The sequence below is a fragment of the Peromyscus leucopus genome, chromosome X (genome assembly GCF_004664715.2).
Source record: "Peromyscus leucopus breed LL Stock chromosome X, UCI_PerLeu_2.1, whole genome shotgun sequence".
Lineage (NCBI taxonomy): Eukaryota > Metazoa > Chordata > Mammalia > Rodentia > Cricetidae > Peromyscus > Peromyscus leucopus.
In genome coordinates this window covers 45,131,934-45,157,707 of record NC_051083.1, presented here as the reverse complement: position 1 = coordinate 45,157,707, position 25,774 = coordinate 45,131,934, and the positions used below count along the sequence as shown (strand labels likewise).

General features: G+C 39.0%; 1 protein-coding gene across 8 annotated transcripts in view; it reads right to left on the bottom strand.

The window, feature by feature from the left end:
- The window catches only part of Dmd (dystrophin), a 2,209,767-nt gene that overhangs the window by 1,584,782 nt on the left and 599,211 nt on the right, over nucleotides 1-25,774 (bottom strand). For all 8 annotated transcript variants that reach the window (XM_028881805.2, XM_037198928.1, XM_037198927.1 and 5 more), the window contains exon 7: nucleotides 23,910-24,028. In XM_028881805.2, coding sequence (XP_028737638.1) covers nucleotides 23,910-24,028 — 119 coding nt within the window. The remainder of the gene's footprint in view (nucleotides 1-23,909; nucleotides 24,029-25,774) is intronic.

The following is a 25,774-nucleotide window of genomic DNA, read 5'->3' as shown; positions in this document are numbered from 1 at the left end:
TATCTACAACAGGCCAAAATGTGTGTAATCTACAAGATGGCTTTCATACTTGAATTTAAATTCTCTTTACCCAAGAAGAACTTTGTATATATGAATTTGTTGTAAGGCTGATGATAAATTGAAGAAGTATTTCAGATAAAAGCTATTCTTCCCCGGACCTGCCATCTGGACAAGAGGTGAGTGCCTGGGCTCAGACCCAGAAAGGCCTGCCTCTAGATCCCATCCCTGGGCACCAACCTTTCCTAAGAAGACCTGCCCAACTTGGCTGCAGGTTCTGGCCATTGGGCAGGAACCCCTCCACTCCCACCGGGAAGGTTCCGCTTCTCCAAGACCCCCAACAGACCCTGCAATTTCCACGCCCTGCCCCCACATCCATCCGCCCAAGACCCCAGCCACTTCCTGAGACTTAGAGATCAGCCCCCAGCTCCCATCCTCCCCTGGACCTCCCATCTGGACAAGAGCTCCCATCCTGCCCCGGACCTCCCATCTGGACAAGAGAGAGGCTTCCTGAATCTGTCAGCTCTGTCTGGACCAAGAGCACTGATAGGACCAAAAATGAATCCACAAGGAGATGGGCAGACATCAAGGCAGAAGTACATACAACAAAATGAAGAGCAATACCGCATCACCAGAACCTAGCCCTCCTCCAACATCTGGACGTGAACATCACAAAATGGAAGAAGCAGAAGAAAGCAACCTAATGAATAACATCATGAAGAGGGTAGAGGCTTACATAGAAGAAATCACAAATGAAATTGAGGAAAAAACAAACAAAAAATGGGGAGAATGCTATAAAAAAAAAAAAAATAGAGGAAAGGTCACATAAAGCAGAAGAAAACAATAAATCCCTGAAAGAAAATCATGAAAAAGCAATGAAACAGATGAAGGAAAGAGTCCAAGAACAGAAAACAGAAATAGAATAAATGAAGAAGACACAAACAGAGGGAATGCTGGAAATAGAAAATCTGAGTAAAATAACAGGAACTTCAGATGCAAGTATAACCAACACAATGCAAGACATGGAAGAGAGAATCTATGGCGTTGAAGATATGGTAGAAGAAATAGATTAATCAGTCAAAGGAAACACTAAAGCTAAGAAAGTCATGACCCAAAATGTCCAAGAAATTTGGGACACCATGAAAAGACCAAACCTACAAATAATAGGGATAGAGGAAGAAGAATACCAACTCAAAGGCACAGAAAATATATTCAACAAGATCATAGAAGAAAACTTTCCCAACTTAAAGAAGGAAATGCCTATGAGGATACAAGAAGCCTATAGAACAACAAATAGACTAGATGCCAAAAAAAGTCCCCTTGCCACATAATAATTAAACAACTAAACGTACAGAATAAAGACTATTAAGAGCAGCAAAGGAAAAAGGCCAAGTGACTTATAAAGGCAAATCAAACAGAATAATACCAGATTTCTCTTTTTTTTTTCTTTTTTCAAGACAGGATTTCTCTGTGTAGCTTTGCGCCTTTCCTAGAACTCACTTGGTAGCCCAGGCTGGCCTCAAACACACAGAGATCCACCTGCCTCTGCCTTCCCAGTGCTGGGATTAAAGGCATGCACCACCACCACCCGGCAACACCAGATTTTTCAATGGAGACTTTGAAAGCCAGAAGGACCTGGACAGATGTAATGCAGACACTAAGAGACCATAGATGCCAGCCTAGACTAATATACCCAGCAAAACTTTCAATCATCATAGATGGAGTTAACAAGAAAAAGCCAGATTTAAACAATACTTATCCACAAACCCAGCCCTACAGAAAGCACTAGAAGGAAAATTCCAACATAAGGAAGTCAGATACACCCTAGAAAACACAGGCAATAGATAATTGTGGTGGTATTCTAATTGTACTGAAATGTGATTTTGATTGTATGTTAATAAATAAAGTTGCCCGGGGGTCAGAGCTATTAGACCCATAGACAGAGTGTGGCGGTGGTGGCACACGCCTTTAATCCCATAGATCTCTGTGTGTTCAGGGATACAGCCAGCATTGGAGACATATGCCTTTAAGACCTAGGGGGCTGTACATTCAGACAGTGACGAGGCAGTCATGTGTTTGGGTTTACAACCAATGAGAAGGCAGAACAACATACTATAAAAAAAACGAACAGACAGGAAGTAGCCCTCTTTCGGGAAGCTGGGACACCGCAGGCAGAAGGGTGAGATTTTAGCTTTGAACTCTGACCTCTCGGCTTTCTCTTTTACATTGTTTCTGTTTTTCTTATTTAATAAGACGGTTGGTTATATCAACATCTGGCGCCCAACGTGACAAGAATCCATTAAAAACCGCTTGGCTTGGCAGCAGGTCCGCTTTCCCGCAAGGGCGGCAGACGGCCGGCAGCGACAGGTGGCGGCAGGCGCCGGTTGGCTTCTTAGTCCGAGTGGCGGCTTCTTAGCCTGGGTCTAGGTCTGCTTGACCTCAGGCTGGACTATCGGTGAGCTGCTTGCTTAAATCCTGTTTGCTTAAAGCCGGTGTTACAGGTGTTACAAACAACTCAGACCTGCCCTGCCGAACAGGGCCCTGCCTGTAAAGCCAACGCACGTGGTCGGAGCTTAAGGAAGCCAGACCAAGCCTTGACTCGGCACAAGAGGCAACACGTGGCTGGATTTAAGCTTTAGCCGGCTAGCTTTCTTGTGCTTTCTCTCTCTCTCTCTCTCTCTCTCTCTCTCTCTCTCTCTCTCTCTGTCTGGATTTACACCTGGGACACTAGGTGGCTGTTTTGAAAATCCCCTCGGATTTCTACTGTTCTATGCAGATTTGGTAAGTCATAACATATCAGATATTTTAAAGGAAACTATCTAAAAGAGAATTTTTTTCCACATTAAAAAACAAATGGGTTTTATGTGTACATTGGAAGAAAATTGGTTTTTGTTCAAAATTTTAGGCAGTCTGACAATGGAACAGCTATATAATATTAGTATTGGTGGAATTATGTAGCTTATCACTATACTAATCCACATTTTAATATTTAAAAAGATAGTCAATTTAAGTGCCAGGATAACAGCTTTAGAAGAACTTGTTAAACCTGTAAAAATTCAGACAGAAGAAATTAACAGTGAAGTTGTTTCAAGTCGGGATCATAAGGTTGCAGAAAGAAAGCCTGTTTTCACACAGTCACCCTTAATTTATCCTGTAACCGTACAGCAGATGCCTGATCAAATGGCTACACAAAATATTTGGGCTCCAATTGAAATGTTGGATTTAAAAAGGTTTAAGGAGGCAATAGTATCTTATGGCATGCATTCCCCATATGTAAAGCAAATGTTAAACTCTTGGTCAACATATAATAGGATAGTACCACAGGACTGGCGGGACCTTGCACAAGGTGTTCTGGAACCCAGCCAGAGACTTCAATTTCTGACCTGGTTTAAGGAGGAGGCTAAAAACATAGAAAAACAATGGAGGGATAAAGGAATACAAGTTTGCCAGGATCACCTTATTGGAGAAGGCCAATATGCTTCGGTACAAACACAATGTTTATATGATGTCCAAACCCTAATTTTATGTCGAATGGCAGCCTTGAATGCATGGGACAGAGTTGAGGAACCAGGAAAAAATCTGAGTCATTTACAAAGGTGATGCAAGGCCCAAAAGAGTCTTTTACAGATTTTTTACAAAGACTGGCTTCAGCAGTAAAGAGAATGGTCTCAGATTCAGAAGCTGGTAAGGCAATAATTGAATCTTTGGCCTTTGAGAATGCTAATGCAGCATGCAAAATAATAATCAAACCATTAAGGGCAAGATCTGCACCTATGGAAGATTGGATTAGAGAAACAATTAATGTTGAGGCTGATGAGCATGATGATACGTGGCCTGGAGAGATGGCTCAGCCGTTAAAGGCTAGGCTCACAACCAAAAATATAAGAGTTTGGTTCCCAGCAAGGCAAAATTTTCTTTACTTCTTCAAACATTATTTCTAAAGTATCTGCATTTGAGTCAGCTAGTAAGATATCATCCATATAATGATAAATTATAGATTTAGGAAATTTTTTACGTATCACTTCCAATGGCTGTTGTACAAAATATTGGCACAGAGTTGGGCTATTCAACATTCCCTGTGGGAGGACCCTCCATTGAAATCTTTTAACTGGTTGAGAATTATTATAAGTAGGTACTGTAAAAGCAAATCTTTCTCTGTCTTTTTCTTGTAAGGGTATTGAAAAGAAACAGTCTTTTAAATCAATAACTATGAGAGGCCATCCTTTTGGTAACAGAGTTGGCAAAGGCATCCCAGATTGTAGAGAGCCCATTGGCTGAATTACTTTGTTAATTGCTCTAAGGTCTGTTACCATTCTCCATTTACCAGATTTCTTTTTAATAACAAATACAGGAGAATTCCAAGGGCTGGTTGATTCTTCAATATGCTGAGCATTTAACTGTTCTTCTACCAGCTCTTCTAAAGGATAATGCCACAGTAGTAAACCCCAAAGAAGAGAAGTACACACACACTACCAGCAAAAATAACAGGAATGAACAATCACTGGTCATTAATATCCCTTAGTATCAATGGACTTAATTCACCTATAAAATGTACAGGCTTACAGAACGGATACAAAAGCAGGACCTGTCTTTCTGCTGCATTCAAGAAACACACCTCAAATTCAAAGATAGACACTACCTAAGAATAAAAGTCTGGGAAAAGACTTTCCAATCAAATGGTCTTAAGAAACAAGCGAGTATAGCCATCCTAATATCCAGTAAAATAGACTTCATACTAAAATCAAAAGAGATCAAGAAGGGCATTACAAACTCATCACAGGAAAGATCCACCAAGATGAAGTTTCAATTCTGAACATTTATGCCCCAAAGACAAGGGCACACACATATGTAAAAGAAACATTGCTAAAGCTTAAAACACATATAAAACCCCACACATTAATAGTGAGAGACTTCAACACCCCAATTTCATCACTGGACAGATCTCCCAAAATGAATCTTAACAGAAAAATAAAGGACATAACTGATGTTACGACTCAAATAGACTTATTCAATATCTACAGAACAGTCCATCCTAACAAAAGAGAATACACCTTCTTCTCAGCACCCCATGGAACCTTCTCTAACTTTGACCATATACTTGGGCACAAAGCAAATCTCAACAGATACAAAACATTTGGAATAACCTCCGGCATTCTATCAGACCACCATGGTTTAAAGTTAGATTTCAACAACAACAAAAACTACAGAAAAGCTAAAATCTCATGGAAACTGAATAATGCTCTGCTGAATCACCAATGGGTTAAGGAAGAAATAAAGAAAGAAATTAAAGACTTCCCTAGAGATCAACGAAAATGAAGACACCACATACCCAAACTTATGGGACACTATGAAAGCAGTGCTAAAAGGGAAATCCATAGTACTAAATGTCCACATAAAGAAGTTGGAGAAATCTCACACTAGTGACTTAACAGCACATCTGAAACTCTAGAACAAGAAGAAGCAAAGTCTCCCAGGAAGAATAGACGCCAGGAAATGATCAAATTGAGTGCTGAAATCAATAAAATACAAACAAAGAGAACAATACAAAAAATTAATGAAACAAAGAGTTGGTTCTTTGAGAAAATCAACAAGATAGACAAGCCCATACTCAAACTAACCAAAAGACAGAGAGAGAGCATCCAAATTAACAAAATCAGAAATGAAAGGGGGGCCATAACAACAGACAATGAGGAAATCCAGAGAATTATCAGGTCATACTTCAAAAACCTCTACTCCACAAAACTGGAAAATCTAAAAAAAATTGGATAATTTTCTGGATAGGTCCCACATACCTAAGTTAAATCAAGACCAGATAAACTATTTAAATAGTCCAATAACCCCTAAGGAAATAGAATCAGTTATTAAAAGTTTCCCAACCAAAAATATCCCAGGACCAGATGGTTTCAGCACAGAATTCTACCAGATCTTCAAAGAAGAGTTAATACCAATACTCTTTAAATTGTTTCATACAATAGAAAAAGAAGGAACATTACCAAACTCCTTCTATGAGGCTACAATTACCTTGATTCCCAAACCAAACAAGAATAAAAAAAAGAAAGAGAACTACATACTGATCTCACTCATGAACATTGATGCAAAAATACTCAATAAAATACTGGCAAACAGACTCCAAGAATACATCAAAACAATTATCCATGATGATCAAGTAGGCTTCATCAGGGATACAAGGGTGGTTCAACATATGAAAGTCTGTCAATGAAATAGACCATATAAACAAACTCAAAGTAATAAACCACATGATCATCTCACTAGATGCAGAAAAGGCATTTGACAAAATCTAACACCCCTTCATGATAAAGGTCCTGGAGAGATCAGGAATACAGGGAACATAACTAAACATAATAAAGGCAAATTACAGCAAACCAACAGCCAACATCAAATTAAATGGAGAGAAACTCAAAGCGATTCCACTAAAATCAGGAATGAGGCCAGGCTGTCCGCTCCCCCCACACTTATTCAATATAGTACTTGAAGTTCTAGCCAGTGAAGGACCTATATGACAAGAACTTTAAGTCCCTGAAAAAAGAAATTGAAGAAGATATCAGAAAATAGAAAGATCTCCCATGCTCATGGATAGGCAGGATTAACATAGTAAAAATGGCAATTTTACCAAAAGCAATCTACAGATTCAATGCAATCCCCATCAAAATAACAACACAATTCTTCACAGACCTGGAAAGAAAAATACTCAACTTCATATGGAAAAACAAAAATCCCAGGATAGCCAATAGAATTCTGTACAATAAAACAACCTCAGGAGGTATCACGATCCCTTACCTCAAACTCTACTATAGAGCTACAGTAATAAAATAGCTTGGTACTGGCATATAAACTGACATGTGGACCAATGGAATCAAATGGAAGACCCTGACATTAATCTGCACACCTATGAACATATTATTTTTGACAAAGAAGCCAAAACTATACAATGGAAAAAAGAAAGCATCTTCAACAAATGGTGCTGGCATAACTGGATATCAATATGTAGAAGGCTGCAAATAGAACCATATCTATCACCATGCACAAAACTTAAGTCCAAGTGGGTCAAAGAACTCAACATAAATCCAGCTACTCTGAACCTGATAGAAGAGAAAGTAGGAAGTAGTCTTGAACGCATTGGCATAGGAGATAACTTCCTAAATATAACACCAGGAGCACAGACACTGAAAGAAACAATCAATCAATGGGACCACTTGAAACTGAGAAGCTTTTGTAGAGCAAAGGATGTGGTCAACAAGAGAAAACAACAGCCTAAAGAATGGGAAAAGGTCTTCACCCAACCCCACATCTGACAGAGGACTGATATCCAGAATTTATAAATAACTCAAGAAATTAGACATCAAAATGCCCAACAGTCCAATTAAGAAATGGGCTATAGAACTAAACAGAGAATTCTCAACAGAGGAAACTCAAATGGCTGAAAGACATTTAAGGAATTGCTCAACATCTCTAATCATCAGGGAAATTCAAATCAAAATGACTCTGAGATACCACCTTACACCTGTCAGAATGGCTAAGATCAAAAACACTGAAGACAGCTTATGCTGTAGAGGATGTGGAGCAAGGGGAACTCTCCTCCACTGCTGGTGGGAATGCAAGCTTGTACAACCACTTCCAAAATCAATATGGCACTTTCTTAGAAAATTGGGAATCAATCTCCCCCAAGATCTAGCTATACCACTCTTGGGCATATACCCAAGGAATGCTTAGTCATAACCACAAAGGCACTTGCTCAGCTATGTTCTTATCAGCATTGTTTGTAATAGCCAGAACCTGGAAACAACCTAGATGCCCTTGAACTGAAGAATAGATAAATAAATGTGGTACATATACACAATGGAATACTACTCAGCAGAGAAAAACAATGACATCATGAGGTTTTGCAGGCAAATGGATGGATCTAGAAAAAAATCATCCTGAGTGAGGTAACCCAGACTCAGAAAGACAAATATGGTATGTACTCACTCATAGGAGGATACTAGATGTGGAAAAAGGATGACTGGACTGCTACTCACAACACCAGGGAGGCTACCTAGAAAACAGGACACCAAGAAAGACACAGGGATTGCCCAATGACAGAGAAATGGATGAGATCTACATGAACAACCTGGACATGAGTGGGGTAATGTAGGCCAAGGGTTGAGGGAAAGAGAGCTTAGGGGAGCAGGAGATCCCAGCTGGATCAAGAACAGAGAGGGAGAACAAGGAATAAGAGCATGATAAATGAAGACCATATGAGAATAGGAAGAAGCAAAGTGCTAGAGAAGTCCACAGTAATCCACAAAGATACCTCCACAATAGACTTCTGGCAATGGTTGAGAGACAGCCCAAACTGACCTACTCTGGTGATAGGATGGCCAAACACCCTAATTGTCGTGCCAGAAACCTCATCCAATGACTGAGGGAACTGGATGCAGAGATCCATGCAGAGATCCACGGCCAGGCCTCAGGTGGAGCTCCAGGAGTCCAATTGGCAAGAAAGAGGAAGGTTTGTGTGAGCAAGAAATGTTGAGACCAAGGTTGGAAAAAGCACAGGGACAAATAGCCAAACGAATGGAAACACATGAACTATGAACCAATAGCTGAGGAGCCCCCAACTGGATCAAGCCCTCTGGACAAGTGAGACAGTTGATTAGCTTGATCTGTTTGGGAGGAATCCAGGCAGTGGGACTGGGACCAGTCCTCAGTGCATGTGCTGGCTCTTTGGAACCTGGGGCTTATACAGGAACACTTGGCTCAGTCTGGGTGGAGGGGACTAGACCTGCCTGGACTGAGTCTACCAATTGAGTTGAACTCAATCCTCAGGGGAGTCTTTGCCCTGGGAGAGATGGGAATGGGGGGTGGCCTGGGGGAAGGCGGGGGGGGGGGAGAGTGAACAAGGAAATCAGTGGCTGATATGTAAAATTAAATTAAATTATAAAATAAAATTTAAAAAAAGAAAAAAAGCTATTCTTTAAGGACAAATTTACCTAAAAAACCTACATGTCACTATGAAAATTATTTTCTAAATACTAGGCTTTTTTAAGTGTTCAGATACTCATTTGTAAACTTCATAATATCTCTTATGATTACTGATTAAAACAGTTAATTCCATTTTCTAATATTGAAATAAGATATTTCAATTGTCATTAATGTGTATTTGCTTTGCAACATTATCATTGACTTAAATTAAAAATATAGATATGAACTATGGGTCTATAGAACTTTAAGGGCTCAAACTTATAAACATTTTACTCATTTCTTCATAGCTGAGTTTTACTGAAATAAAATACAAAAGTCAAAATTATTTTATCTACTATGCTTCCTGTAACAATATCACAAACTTCTTTTGATGAAATATCTTGACATACAATGCAAAAAAGCTGTCATCCAGTACTGGTAGTTCCTAGTTGTATTTATTATTATTATTATTATTATTATTATTATTATTATATTTAAATATAGATATCATATTTTTAATTAAAATTACATCGATCTAGAATATATTTGTGATATACTAAATGACAAGTGATTCCTGGATATTATTCAAATGTCTCTAGCAATTTGGACATTAGGACCTAATGCACATTGTAAAACTTAATCACATGATTAGATTATTCATTATTTAAGTTCCTCAAATCTTATGGAAAAAGTCAGTGCTTAAATATAAGATCCATTGTATTTTTACAAATCATCTCTTAGAAAATGTAAAAACTATAAGTTGATTATTTCCCATAAAGTACAAATTATTATATAACATAAAAAGAAAATGACAGAGTTTAAAGAAAACATATAATTTGGGTATAAAAGCTAAATTCAAGTTATGCATATATATATATATATATATATACACACACACATATACACATACACACACACACACACACACACACACACACATATATATTCTACATGGTTGTGGTGGTATTATGTTCCCCAAAATATTGTGTACCCTAATAAACTTATCTGGTGTCAGAGACAGAACAGCCACTAGATACAAAGGCTAGAAAATGGTGGCACTCACACCTTTAATCCTACCATTCCAGAGGTAGAAATCCCTCTGGATCTCTGTGAGTTCAAGGCCACATTGCAAACAGCCAGGCATGGTGACTCACGTCTTTAATCCCAGAAAGTGAGTGTCTAATCCCAGAGAGTGAGGCAGAAAGCAGAAAGATATATAAGGCATGAGGACCAGAAACTAGAAGCTTTTGGCTGGTTAAGCTTTTAGGCTTTGAGCAGCACAGTTCAGCTGAGATTCCTTCTGGATGAGGACTCAGAGGCTTCCAGTCTGAGGAAACAGAATCATCTAAGGAATTGGCGAGGTGAGGTGGCTGAGGCTTGTTCTGCTTCTCTGATCTTCCAGCATTCACCCCAATAACTTGCCCCAGGTTTGTTTTTATTAATAAGAACTTTTAAGACTCCTGCTACACATGGTTCTTTGTAGATCTCTTTGGTATCTAGATGGGTGAATATAGGATAGTTACAAACAATTATTTCAGTCATCCAAACAATCAAAATAGATAAGAAAAACAAAAATAGCTTAATTTTACTAGTATTTGATTCAAAATGCTCTGAAAATACTGTGTTTATGGCATCTGAACATACTAATGTGGAAGAGAGGACATGAAAAAGGACGTGCTCTCTCTTCCCCTGTTCTATTGCTCCCACAATTTCTGAAGTATTAGTTAACATATCTATTTATCTTCATTTCTATAGTGACAGAATTTTTTAACAGGAAACAGGAGATGGCTATATTAATATCTTAATATTAATATAATCACCTCCATCCAACTATTAAAATATCTATTCATATCTTTATAATTAAAGTATTTATATTTTAATCAATGGAGAATTTATTTTAGTTTTCTTATATATTCCTTCATATAGGAAGTTCCATCTCTTAATTTTTTAAAAATTTGTTCATTTATTTTATGAAGGTATTGGAAGATCTGAGGATGCCACTAGCTAGCCTTGTATATTCTGCTTTAATTCAGTTGCACTAACGTGGCATTGAATAGTAAAGCTTAGCTATGCAATATGTTTAGCCGTGAATAAGAGAACTGTTAAAAATTAACTTTCAGGATAAAAGTTAAAGTAGTCAAGGCTATTCCATTCAGTACCCTTGCTCCAGATATGTGCAGGTTGAGAATTGTAATCAAATTTCTCTTGATTTCTACACCACCTATCCGTTTTTCTAAAGTCTCATTATTCATCCAATCTAATCTCTGCTATTAGTAATGCAAAAGGTGTATAATATTTAAATTATTAACACAGAAATTTCTGCCGGGCGGTGGTGGCGCACGCCTTTAATCCCAGCACTCGGGAGGCAGAGCCAGGCGAATCTCTGTGAGTTCGAGGCCAGCCTGGGCTACCAAGTGAGCTCCAGGAAAGGCGCAAAGCTACACAGAGAAACCCTGTCTCGAAAAACCAAAAAGAAAAAAAACAAAACACAGAAATTTCTAAATTCCTTTCCTAATGTATTGTGTTCAATTTACTATAAACAAATGAGATGGGGACAATAAATCAACTAACACAGCCCTCTTCTTTGCTCATGAAAGTCTGATATATCTCAAGTTTTCATTCCAATTTCAACTTACTATAGACTAAAATTAGGAAGTAGTTCCATTATTATACTTAGCAATATTAAGTGATATAATTTGGTTTTAGTGATATACTTTTAATGTTCTTTTTAAAAATAACCCTGGAAAAATGATCTCCAGCCCAAAGAGTGGGGAGGTCACATTGATGTTACCATGTCTATATAAAGTGATGATGGCACCTCTATTTTTTGTAGCAGAGCAATTGGACTAACAATTGCTCTTACAAAAATTTTGGAATTTAGGTTTAGATAATTACAGTTTATTACTAAATACTCTCAGCAGGACTAGTCATTACATTATAAAAATGTGATCATAAAAATAAAGATAGAACAAAATAAAATTGGCACTTGCTCAAATAATTGTAATCAAAGTCAGTACAAGAGGACCAAGACAATTCTTTTCTCTGATAACAAATGTTATATTTTTGTTGAATATTTTTTAAAGAAAAAGAACATATTATGCACGGGTAAGCCTAAGACCATTCATTTCAGTAGTAAAATGTTATAATTGAACCAATTCTTAGAAAGACTTAAAAAAAGTCAGAGTGACAGATGATTTAACAGGCTGAAAACAGAATCTGTGTTACCATCCTCCTGAAGTCAAAATGGATTGGATTAAAAGTTAACTCTAATTGGTTTGTAAATGTCATTTTGAGGATAGGAAAATTATTGCCAATGCCTTAGGTATTTGTTGTTGCTGATATCTAAATTTAACTGTAATGTTATTTTGTTGTTGTTGTTCATCTTAGAGTTACACTGGTAAAAAAGTAAGAGTATCTCCATATCATATTGCTTATCTCAAACAGAAGTAACTTTTTACAATAATGCAAAAAAGTTAACAAAAACAATCATATTTTATGACTGATTTTTTTATTATTCCTTTGAAAGAATGTCTTCATATTGTCATCCACAAGGAAAAGCTTTGGGCTGGGAAAATCAGAAAAGGAAAGAATGTATATGACTCCCAATGTGCATTGCTATGTTTATATTAAAGAGAAATAAAGATAGAAAGTGAATTTCAGGTTTACAACAGGATGTATTTTGAAGGATAAAAACCTTTTACATCTGTGAGCAAAAATGCATAAATTATTAAATAATGTTACACTAGATATACTTATTTTGCATATTTTTATATTTAAACACACTAGAAAGAGCTCATGAAATTGCTTATGAAAATTTCTACTGAAGGCGGGTGGTGGTGGTGCATGCCTTTAATCCCAGCACTCGGGAGACAGAGGCAGGCAGATCTCTGTGAGTTCGAGGCCAGCCTGGGCTAGCAAGTGAGTTCCAGGAAAGGCGCAAAGCTACACAGAGAAACCCTGTCTCGAAAAACCAAAAAAAAAAAAAAAAAAAAAAAAATGTCTACTGATACTTATTATAAAAGGCAATTCCACTGAAAAATAAACCTCAGGTCTCAAAACACCAGTTAAGACCAAATAAAGTATACCAAAATCTATATAGACAATATGTGAAAACCTCCAATGCTTTAATAACTTTTAATTTAAAAATCAATCCAATAAAAAGACATATGCTTCATTAGCCTCTCAAGGGACATGATAGATAGGAAATGAAAATAATTCTATAGTGAAAACATGGTATTGTCATGCATAACATAAAATACCAATACTTGGTTAATAAAACTTATAAAGTTTGCAGAGAAAGTTATTATATATGATGTGAAAGAATTATATTAATCTCCATTTAGATTCACTGAAAGGGGTATTTTAAGTATGCAATTCTAAAAGATGTTACTCTGTCTTTTGTGAATAAGAATCAAGCAAAAATTTGTATGACTTATTTTTCCAAAATAATTTATATAATTTCTTGAAAAATGTTGAACACTAAATTATAACATATATTTAGATACCGTCTTATCACAGTAGCAAGCAAAGAAAAGACAACTAATACATAAAATATGAAAAGTGAAATCCTCAGCTTTTGGATCACCATATAGAAACTTTAATAACCCTACTTATAAGACATATGCTGTTAAAATTAGAAGCAGTCCATAAAGAGAAAGTATTTTCACAACTATGACTTTATTTGCCAGATGGGACTATAGTCAGGTACAGTTTGAATGAATCAGACCATATTTCTCATTATATTTGGTTGACCTTGAATTGTTCATCTTCAAAGTATTATCACAGTTCTACTAAGAGCAATGGATATTTCAACATACATGTTCCACTTAGGATTAACTATGTCAGAGAATATTATATAATTAAAAAGACATAAGGCATATAACTTCCTTTCTGTAGCTACAGGTTGGTTAATTTATCTTCCAATTACAATGTGAACGTACATCTAAAAATCTTTATTGTACTAATTTACAAAGACAAAGAGATTAAAGGGTATATTATCATTTTAAATAGAAAAAGACTTATGTTGTTTATTATAATTTTCATTATTATGAATGCTGTTGTGAGCAGGCAAATAAAGGCTTTGCTGCATGCCAGAAAAGTGTTCTACCATACAGCACACTCTACATAAAAGATCTATTTTAATCCAGAGTTACAATTTTTTGAGAGTACAGGGCACAAACAAAAATAACTGGACTATATATCTAAGATAATACAAACTGACTACTACATGAAAATTTATTTAAAAAACATCATTAACAAATGTACTCCTCAAATTGATACACTATGGCTCTTATCCTGTTTTTGAACTGCACGTTTTCATTATACCTCTCCCTTCTACCCCAATGGCAGGAGAGAAAACACACAAATAAATATCAATGCATCAATAGTGAATGGATTCATTCTTTTACTAAAAGAAAATTAGCCCATAAAATTAATACACTATCTCCAGTACAGTTAAAATCTGGGAGAGGAGGGTGGATGATTATCTAGAGATATAGTAAAGAGTGTTATAGGAATCTGTGCACAGATATTACTTCATCAAAGAAGAAGAAACATTTCCAATAAAGTTAATCTGACAAAATAATATTGAAGGATTTGCTTAATTGAGTTCATCTGTTCATCAAGAGAAATAATATACAGTCATCAAATTAGATTGGGACTATGTTCTTGTGGTGGTTTCAATGACAAATATGTCCCTTAAATGCATGCCTTGAACATGTAGTCCTCAGTTGCTGGAGAGGTTATAGGACCTTTAAGAGGTGGAGCCTTAATGAAGGCAATATGCCATGGGTGATGGGCATTCTGTGTTTATAGTCTCACCCCAATTTCTCCCCCCTTTGTCTGACTCTGTCTGTTTCTGTTTGATTCAGCACATACCCCCTCCTCTCTGCCTCTATGCTTTCTGTATGGAAGTGAAATGTGATACCAGTTTTCTGTTCCTACAGCCAAGCCATGCCTTCTCCTCTGTGATAGACTCTAGCTCTATGAAATGATAAGCCAAAATAAATATTTTCCTCTAGTTGCTTCTGTTCATGGTGTTTTTTTAAGCAACAGAAAAGTAACCAGTACAGAAAATTAGTTAGTACCAGGAAGTGGAGTTTTTGCTAATTTCAGAGGTTTCAGAGGTAAACAAAATCACGGTCTCTTCTATTAACAACTGGGGTAGAGGCCATTGGTGTTGTATTTTGCGAAAAAAATATAACTGGCTGCCTTCTGCTCATATTATAATAAATTGGCTGAGGCTAAGTTAATAAGTAATAGAGTAATTTCTTTGTCAGAGAAAAATTTAAGACAGTAATAGCACTGAGTCTATAATATAGTTTTTACTGGTTATTCTTACGCAAATCTACAGTGAAAGAGAGCAAAAAATGTTCAGCTTAAAGAAGAAAGGAGCACTAGGAAACTTAAGATTGTCCTTAAGTCATGTGATAAAATAGAGGCTGTAGTTGTTAAAGAGATTAGCACTATTGAAGAAAAGTCTCCTCCTTTGCATGGGAAAAATGGGCAATATGACCCAGGGTAAGACCCCATGCAACAGAGCTTTCAACTTGTACAAGGAGAAGGCCTATATGGTATTTCAACCTCTTAGAGAGCAACAGGATATAAATATGCTGCTAATGTGATTCAAGGGGATTAAGGTGCATTCCAAGCTGTCACCAGAACTTGGCAGGATTGTTTACTCAGTTTGGAATTGAGGGCAAAATATGAGCATATAAGCAGGATGAAGATTATTCCTTCACACTTTCAGAGAGCAGCTGAGGCAAACTAATGTGTGCCAGAGCTGGAGTTACCAAGAAGAGACTGGGTGACTATTGCATGAACCTGGGATAGTGAAGCCTATGTGTTAGGATTCTGTCACTCCTCCAGCTATATAACTGCACATGTGCAGGGGTCTTACATCTTACATCATCAGTGAGCTATGTGATAGCGCAAATGCACAAGTGCACTCACACAATCAGCACATGCATGGCGTAGCTCCATAAACCCATCTGAGCATGTGCATGGGAATCCTTAAAAAGACGGACCCAGACTCCTCCTCTCTTCTCTCTGTTCTCTCCTCCTCCACTATTTCTCTCCCTCTCCTCCTCCACTATTTCTCTCCCTCTCCTCCTCCACTATTTCTCTCCCTCTCCCTCTCCCCCCTCTCTCTTCCTCACTCCCTCCTTTCCCAGCCGCCCTCCCCTCTCTATTCCTGCATGTGTGTCTCCCCCCTCCCCCGGCCAGGTTACTCTCTTCTGCCCCCACTTCCTCCTAATAAAGCTTTGATACTGGGTTTTATAGTGTCGCCCAGTAACCAGCACCACCACTTATCATTTTTAAAAACATTGGTTCTGTGATGAGACAGGCTCTCCTGGCACTCTGTGTCTGATGCTCTGTGTCCAGGACCCTGTACCAAGGTTTATTGGACCTATGACTGCCTGCTCCACTTTTTTTCATTTGCCCAGCCACCAGGACTGCTCCTCACAACACACCAGCCACGAAGGTTGGTGGTTTTTCCCTTTCTGATCCCTTGCTGTTTCCTGCGACTGTAGCCTGAGATACATTTCTTGCACGGGACAACTGGGGGGTGGGTGTCCTCGGCTGCAGACCATGACACATTCTCTCTTGACGAAATATTGAATGCTCTCTGGACTCCTGGGGAGTCCTCCTGGTATGTATGCCTCTCAGCCCTTGACACTTCTGTGACGACATTTCAGGTAACTTATGCTGTTAATTTATGTCAGTCAACAGATTACGTAGCCTAGGGGATACCTGAGATGGGAGCCTGGGATCCTGTTTGTCATTTTAATTTTTAATTTTTTTTTTCCTCTCAGCTGCAGTCATGGGACATGGAGCCTTCCACCTCTTGGTTCCACTCCTCCTTTGATAAATACCTTAAATATCTCCAGATACCAATAAATTTGGCCATGTGACAGCTGCTTGAATGCTGATATTTCACAGGAATTATCTAACTTTTGCCAGTGGATGGGCAAATGAAAAGATTTACCTTATCCCCACGCTTTTACCTAAGCTCTGAACCCTCCCTTAAGCTCTGAAGCCTCCCTTTCTGATTCTCTCACTCCTGACCACATGCATTCCTAAACTTGATTAATCTCTGAATCCAAACAATCCCTTCCCATCTGACCTCTGCTCTGTTCTCTGGTACCGGATGTGCCGCTAAGCACAGACAGGTCTGGAAGGAGGGTAGGATGCATGCAAATAAGTTTATGATCAGGACCCACATTGGGATCATAATCTGGATTGCTCTCTAGCCAGAGATCAGTTTACAGCCTACCTCCTGGCGGGTCTTCCTAAAGCTGTCCTCAAACCACCAAACTATCAAAAAAAAAATTCAAGACATGGAATAAAATCTGTCTCTTGCCTCCCAGAGCTTCCTGACATTAGGGCTACTCTTAAGCATCTGGAGAACAAGGCTCTTGACTCCACAGGTAGAAGTTTCAGATGTGGCATATAAGGTGTACCATGGGAGAGATGAGAAAGCCCATAAACAGAATTGCCAAATGTTGGGACATGCTATCCGAGCAGCTCCATGAGGCTTTCCACGTCCCTGTTTTAGAAGGCCAGGCAGGCTAGTGCATGCCCTACTGGGCCATCAATTGAGCCTTGTTCAAAGTGCCACTAAGAGAGATAAGTGGTCAGCTGACTGCCCCCATGCACCCAATGGCATGGGAGCATCAAACTAAGACCTCTATTTGACCTCCTAGGTTTGGCCACAAGCTCACAGGGAACCCAAGATGCAACATGGGGCAATCTGTTTCCTTCCTGTTGGACACCAAGCCACTTAATCAGTCCTGGGGGAGTTTTGGGGTCCCACCTCTCCTCATTTCCCTATTGCCGTGGTAGGGGGACAGCCTTACCCACCTCACCAGACTTAATTGTACTTCCAGGGTTTCTTAATGGGAAGAGATTTTCTAGCTAAGGTAGGACCTTTTATTTCATTTGCTCTCTCCATGTGCCTCAGACCAGACTAGTCAGAAATGCTTCTCCTCCTCATGCACAGTGACACAGACAGGGCTCTGCTCTCTCTCAAGTTTCAGAGGACATCAGGATCCACTGCCCTGTCCCCAATTCCAGAAAAATGAAGTCTCACCCCACAAGCTTTTCTCTTCCTGGTTCCCTCTTCTAATTAACTACTCAGCTAATTGTTACAGGATCACCATAGAGCCGGAGTCCAAGGACCATCAAATATATACCCAGGTCGTAAGGAACAGTAAAAATCAAAAGGTATTTATAACCCCAGACCCAAAAGAGTCTGGGCTCTGGAAAAATGGGATTTAATATAACAATCTATTACTGTTAAATGCTCTCAGCAATTGATCACCTGTATCTCCTGGATGCTAAACTAATAAAGGAAACAGGTGCTTTAAAATAATCTGTCTCTGATAAGGCTTATCTCAGGTTAAAAAAAAAAAAAAAAAAAAACATGTTCCAATCTTTCCAATCTCTCCAATCTCTCTCTCTCTCTCTCTCTCTCTCTCTCTCTCTCTCTCTCTCTCTCTCTCTCTCTCTCTCTCTCTCTCATTAACACTAACCAATATAAGCAAAGTACTAAACACTACAATGGCCACTAGCCCGAGACTTTAATTTTCTCATGGCTGCCTCTTAATATGTTTAATTTTTTTTTCTAAGCTCCAGAAACCAGCTTAAATCCATCTGGACAGGTCAGATCTACTTCAGATAAGTGCCAAACCCAAACTTTCCTGGTCTTGGGACCCCCTCTATCACCCTGGGAACCTCCCAAAGGAAATAATAATAGTAATAATAATAATAATAATAATAATAATAATAGTAATAATAATAATTTTTTCTTTTAAGGTTTTCTCTGTCTCACCAGCATTCTGTCAGACACAAGCAGCCAGAATGCCAAGTCAAGAAAGATGAACATCTCCAATGCAACAGATGATAGCCCACCATCCTAGGACACCTGTCTACCTCAGAAGCTCCCTTCCCTACCAACACAAGAGTCAGCCAACACCCACCAAGTCAGCTGGAAGCAGTTTTTCCAGGGGAAACGATGCCCCTATTCCTGTTCACCCACTTTTTTATAAGCAAAAGATTGAAATGTTAGGATTCTGCCACTCCAGCTATATGACCGCACATGTGCAGTTTAGTAGCTAAGCAAGGAGTCTTACGCCTTATGTCATCAGTGTGCTGTGTGATCATGCAAATGCACGCACCATGGGCATGCAATCAGTGCATGATGGTGTAGCTCCATAAGCCCACCTGTACATGTGAACAGGAATCCTTAAAAAGCTGGACACAGACTCCTCCTCTCTTCTCTTTGTTCTCTCCTCCCCAACTATCTATCTATCTTTCTCTTCCTGCCCATGTGTCTCCCCCAGGCCTGGTTACTCTCTTCCATCCCCACCTCCTCCTAATAAAGCTCTGATACTGAGTTTTATCATGTCTCATGACCTTTTCATGGAGTAACAGTGCCACATATTTTAAAACAACATTGTTTCACTGGAGACCCCAAGATGTTGAAGATGTTGGAGCTATGAAACATCTGGCAGTGAAACAATGGGACCATCCCAAGAAAGAGATATGTGTTTGAAGTAGGGTTGGAACCAGCTAAGCCCTTTAAAACTGAAACATCAAGTACCAGGTATGGAGCTACAGGATTTAGTGTTTTACTCCCTCCATTTTGTTCTTGCTTTGTCCTAATATTTCTTCACTTAGCTCCCATACCTTCATTTTGGAATTGGAATGCATATACTATGCCATTATATACTGAAAGTGTTAGATCTCAAACCTAGGACAAAGGGCTAACTGAGGTGCCTGTTAATATATCAAAGATGACACTGACCACCAGGTTTTCTCAACATCCCCCAGTTTATACCTGTTGGGTCCTATTGGTTGGAATACCCCACCCCATTCCCTAAACTTCTCCATCCAAGAGGCTGGACTTTCCTTTCATCCAGCTTCTCTGACTCCTACATAACCCAGTCATTTTGGTTACACAGCTCTTTTGGCCCTTTTGTCATTTTGGTCTCTTGGCCTCCTGGCCTCTTAGATCCTGGCCATCCCTTTTGCCCTCCCACCTCTCCTCACATGACTTGTCTTAGTTGGCCTATGATGTCCACTTTGTACTCTTCCAGATGTTTCTGCCCCTGCCTGTTTTCTTCCTTATTAACTATAATAAAAATCTCCACCCCTTAGAAGCAATCATGTCCTCCTTTTATTTCTTTTTGTATTCAGGAAGTGTGTGTGTGTGTGTGTGTGTGTGTGTGTGTGTGTGTGTTTATTTTTTCCATAGAGTTACAATTAAGACATCACTTTCAGCCTTAGAATTTACTTTGGATTTTAGAACAATATATAAACTATTGAATACTACGGGGTCTTTTAAATTTGGACCAAAGCCATTTTAGATCACGAAAGGGCCATGAGCATATGAGGGCCAGGACACTAATTGTACTGGTTTAAAAGAGAATTGTTCCCCTTAGGCACATGTATTTGTGTTGCAGGCTATTTGGTATCTATGTGAAGACGTGTTTCTGTTTTACTATGATTGGTTTAATAAAGAGCTGAACAGCCAATAGCTAGACAGGAGAGAACAGGAAGGACTTCCAGGAAGAGACAGGAACTCTGGGAAAAAGAGAGCTGGGATTTGCCAGGCAGACACAAGAGGTGGGAGAGTGGGATGTACAGTATGGAAGAACGGTAATGGGAAATGTGGCAGAGTGTAGATTAATATAAATAAATTAATTTCAGGTTTAAGAGCTAGTTAGAAAAAAGCTTAAGCTAAGGCCAAGCTTTCATAATTAATAAGAAGTCTCTGTCATTATTTGAGAGCTGGCAGTCCAAAGAGAGTTGACCCTGAGGTAACAAGCATGGGAGTGCCTCCCTTGCTTCCCACAACCTGCAACACTCAGAAAAGCAGGCCCTGCACTTAGCAAAGGTAACACAATAGAGTCAACCCTGTTAGAATAGGAGTGGGTTAGCCAGCCCTAAAACTGTGAGCATGGAAGATCTATCCCCATCTCTTTAGTGGTGGCATGGGTAGGGAAGAGCTGCCCTCCTCCCCCCCACCCACCCACAACCTCTGGGGCAGGTTGTAGAGCTGACCCTGTAGTCATAGGAACAGGAGAGCTACCCCTGATCCACACCAGCAGCAACACTCAGGAGAGCAGGCTCTGCACCCCACCAGGGCAGCAAAATAGAGCCATCCCCTTCAGCTCAGGTGTGGGTGAGCTAGCCCAAAAGTTGTGAGCATGGGAGAGTTCTCCCAAATTCTCATCTGTATTGCGGAAGCGCGGCCTGTGGTAGGTGGGAGAGCAAGCCCTGTGGTCATAAGAGTGGAAGAGTTATCCATGACACACACCAGCTACAACACCCAGGAAAACTGGTCTTGCACCCTGCCAGGGCAGCACAATAGAGCCAAACCTGTGAGCACACATGTGGGAAATCCAGGCCTGAAATTGTGACCATGGGAAAGCTGTCCCCATTACCCATCTGTCTGATGGCAGCATTGGTGGGGACAGCTGCCCTATCCTCCTCACCCAGCAACACCTGGGCCAGGTGGAAGTGCTGGCCCTGTCATCATAAGTGTAGGAGAGCTCTCCCTGATCCCCACCAGCTTTACCACTTAGGAGAGCAGGCCCTGCACCCCTCCAGGACAGCACAGGTGTGGGTAAGCCATCCCCAAAATTATGAGCATGGGAGAGCTCTCCCCACTTCTCATCTGTCTTGTGGTGGCATGGGCAGGGAAATGATGCCCTCCTGCCTGTCCATCAATGCCTGAAGCAGGTGGGAAAGTTGGGCTTGTGTTCATAAGAGAACTATCCCTGATCCCCACCAGCTGTAATACTCAGGAGAGTAGGCCATATACCTCTCTGGGGAAGCACAATAGAGCCAACCCTGTTAGTGCAGGTATGAGTGAGCCAGCCTTGAAACTGTGAGCATGGGAGAGCTGTTCCCATTACCCATCTGCCTTGTGGTGGCATGGGCAAAGGAGAGTTGCCCTTCTCCTCCATACCAGTCAATGTCTGGGGCAGGCGGCAGAGCTGGCCCTGTGGTCATATAAGGCTGGAATAACTATCCCTGACCCCCACCAGCTGCAACACTCAGGAGAGAAGGTCCCACACCTTGCCAGGGAAGCACAATAGAGCCAAGCCTATTAGTACAGAGGTGGGTGAGCAGGACTCAAAGTTGTAAGCATGGGAGAGCTGTCTCCATGTCACATCTGGTAGACCAACCCTACAGCTGCCCAGGCCCAAATCCAAGCATATAACTTGGCCTGCCCCACCATCCACCCCATCTATGATCTTCTGGAACACATGAAGGGACCTGACCTGCAGACCCAAAGCTGCAGAATCTCCACAACACAGGGCAACAACAGGATATCCAGGAAGAACCCTAGCAAGATCCCACCACCAGCAGGGTAGTAGAAACCAGAGGCCTTGAACCAGACCAATGACTCTTTGCAATGAACACTTACAAGTAAAGTTATATGGACAAAGGGGTTCACAGAGTGACTTCCTGTGTCACACTGCAGCTTCCATGATGATATTTTTAAGTTTCTCCTTTTTTCTCTTAAATCTTGTTTTATTTGGGTATGCGCAGGAGCAGAGGGCAAACACAAAATGATAGGGAAATGAATAAGATCAAGATACATGATGTAAAAGACACATAGAATAAATAAATTTTAAAAACACATTTCTATTGTGTGTGTGTGTACATGCATGCATGTACACATGAGTACACACATTCCAAAACATATAGCCATCAGAGCACAACATATCAGAGTGTGTTCTCTCCTTCTATCTTGTAGGTACTGAGGTTTGAACTCGAGTCCTAAGGCTTGGCCACAAGTATGTTACCTATTGTAGCATCTCACCTGAGGATATCATTTTCGGAGCATATTTGTGCTTAATTATAAGGAACTACAAGATGAGCTCTGCTAAACAAGTTTCATATCTGAAACACTTAAGACTAGGCTTTGATTGATAATAAATTTACCAGTTAAATGTGATCTTTTGAATCATTTCTCAGATTTTTCAGAAAGTAACCTATCACCAATACCACTTCCTGTTTGAGAAATAATGTAATATTTCAAAAACCAATTAATTATACATTTCTATTATTCTTCAGTTTCTTCCCAAGTATCAATTTCAGTTACATTTAAGAACACACTAATTTTGTTTCTCAAACTTCTAAAATTGTGATAACGCTTCAGCAAAGAGATAACAGACTAGTTTCACAAATTTGGCGTAATATGAAAGTACCTCATTAGGTACTAGAAAAGCAGAAGTCAAGAAATCATTATGCTGCTAATTCAGGTGTCCAGAAGATATGGATTTGTAGCTTCAGTGACAAATATTTAAGTTATTTAAGGGTAATATAATAAAAATATAAATGCTACAATTCTGTCTACCAGCTAATGAAGCCAAAAATAAGTAACCATCAAATTGAGGACCTAAGTGATAAATTCTAATAGAAGCAGTGAAGATTTATGCATCCTGATTTAAATAATAAATAAAACACCTTGCCTTTTAGGAAGGATATGAACAAAAATTACAAGAGTAATTAATTAGTTACACCTGAGTTATCTATCTAATCTATTTGTAGAATAATTACATATCTATTTGCAATTATTTGTAATCAATGCTGTTATATGCCAACCATGAGTTACATATAGTGCAAAGTTTTTGTTTGATTTTGTTGTCCTCTTAGCCCCCACAAAGTTTTAAACTTCAGTCTTAAATATTTTTATATTGAGAACTATATTTATATGTGAATTTGTAATATTAGATAGACACTATCACTTTTTATATTCTCAGAACATAGGAAAGCATTAAAGTATATAACTTTCTACATTCTTTTAGACAGGGCCTCATTCTGCATAATTTTTTACTTTGTGTTTACTATATGTAACTGTCAAGTCTGAGTAAGACAGAAAATAATAAAGGTAAACTATACTAAAAATTAAGGTAGTCCAGAAATACACCAACCTTCAGGATCAAGAAGCTTTTCTATGCCTAACTGACATTTGGCGATGTTGAAGGCATGTTCCAGTCTTTGTGTGGCTGACTGCTGGGAAACCACACTTTTCCAATCAAATAGTTCTGGCCTGAAACACACACATACATAAACAAATACAAATATAAATTAATACACAATGAACTATGAAACTCATTTCAATTGTGAATTGAGAATTTTTTTTTTTATTTTTAATGCCCCAAATCCATAAGAATTAGTTGATTTTTATTACCTGTTGTGGTTAGAATGAGAATGGCCTTGTAGGCCCATATGTTTGTATGCTTGGTTCCCAGTTAGTAAAACTTTCTGGTAAGGATTAGGATGTATGGCCTTGTTGGAGTGCCTGTGGCTTTGTAGGGCTGGGTATGGAGGCTTCAAAAGCAGATTTCAGACCCAGTCTCTTTCTCTCTCTTCCCTACAACTTGCAGATTAGATGTGGGCTCTCAGCTACTGTTCTAGTATTATGTCTGTCTGGTTTCTATAATTCCACACTATAATGATCTTGTACTAACCCTTTGAAATTCAGCAAACCCCCAATTAAGAGATATATAAGTTGTCTTGGTAATTGTGTCTCCTCACAGCAATAGTATAATAACAAAAACATTATCCCTTAATAACATTTTTAATGTCAATAAATCACGATTTTAACTTAGGATGTTGACATTTCACATGTTAAGTATGTAGAAATTTTGTGAATTATGCCACGATAAAATTGGGAAAGATAAAAATCATTAATAAAATAAGGAGAAAATTATTATACTTTATTAATAAAAATGGTATTCTTAACCAATTGTGAGATTGGGATATAATTGATTCACAAGTAACTCCTAAACTTAAGCTTATATCATATCTCTTCTTTTAACTTCTAATTCATCTCCATCACAAAAGCAATAATTTCATGTTTTCTAGACATAACAGGACCACTGCACTCCTGAACTCATTGTAACAATGGTTGCCTGCAGAAAATAGTCACAGGATGGAGTCTATCAATATTCTAGGATAGACATGGGAGTGGCACAAGAACCCCCACCCCTAACTGAGGGCTATTGAAAGTTGATGCTATGAAAGGTAGACAATGCTCCAGGATAGGCCTTATACTAACAGCAGTTGGCCTTACCATTTGGACTTGATGTGATGATGATAATAATTATTATAATAATAATAAGTGATAATAATAACAGTAGTAATTAAAAAAATTATAAAATGTTTGGTGGCTAGGGACATTGGGGTCCACCCAGGATTAGATGGAGAAATGAATATGATCAAATTACATTGTATTAAATTAAAAAGGATTAATATATTATTTTTTAAGAGACAGATATTTTCATAGCTTTGAACATGGTAACTAAACAAATGCACTATGCTATCCTGGACTAGATACCAGATTAGTAAGTCAGCAATAACAGAAAAATCCACAAAGTTTCACTAAAGTGTATCAATAGTCTAAAAGATTGGGTGTTTGGGTGCTGCAAAGAGGCTAAGCACTAGAGGAATACTTGGTGAATCAGCCCATGAAGTGATGTGGTATAGGCAGCACAGGAGGTCCTTGGAGTAAATGAGGACAGGGCAAGTCTAGGCTAGAGCCAGGATGTTGGCTCTAGGGTAAAATATTTGGGTACAACAAAGAGTATAGAGTAAGCTACAACAAGGCAAAGGTGGCCAGAAATTGTACCCAGACTAGATCACATAGAATACAGAAAACAAGTTATCTTGTATATGAGAGTGTTGGGGGTAATCTCTACAGGCTTGACCCTGGGGGCAGGGCAGGGCGTGGAAAGTTTAGGTATAGAATGATATGGTGTCAGCAGCATAAAATATTATGTAGGTGAGTATGAGT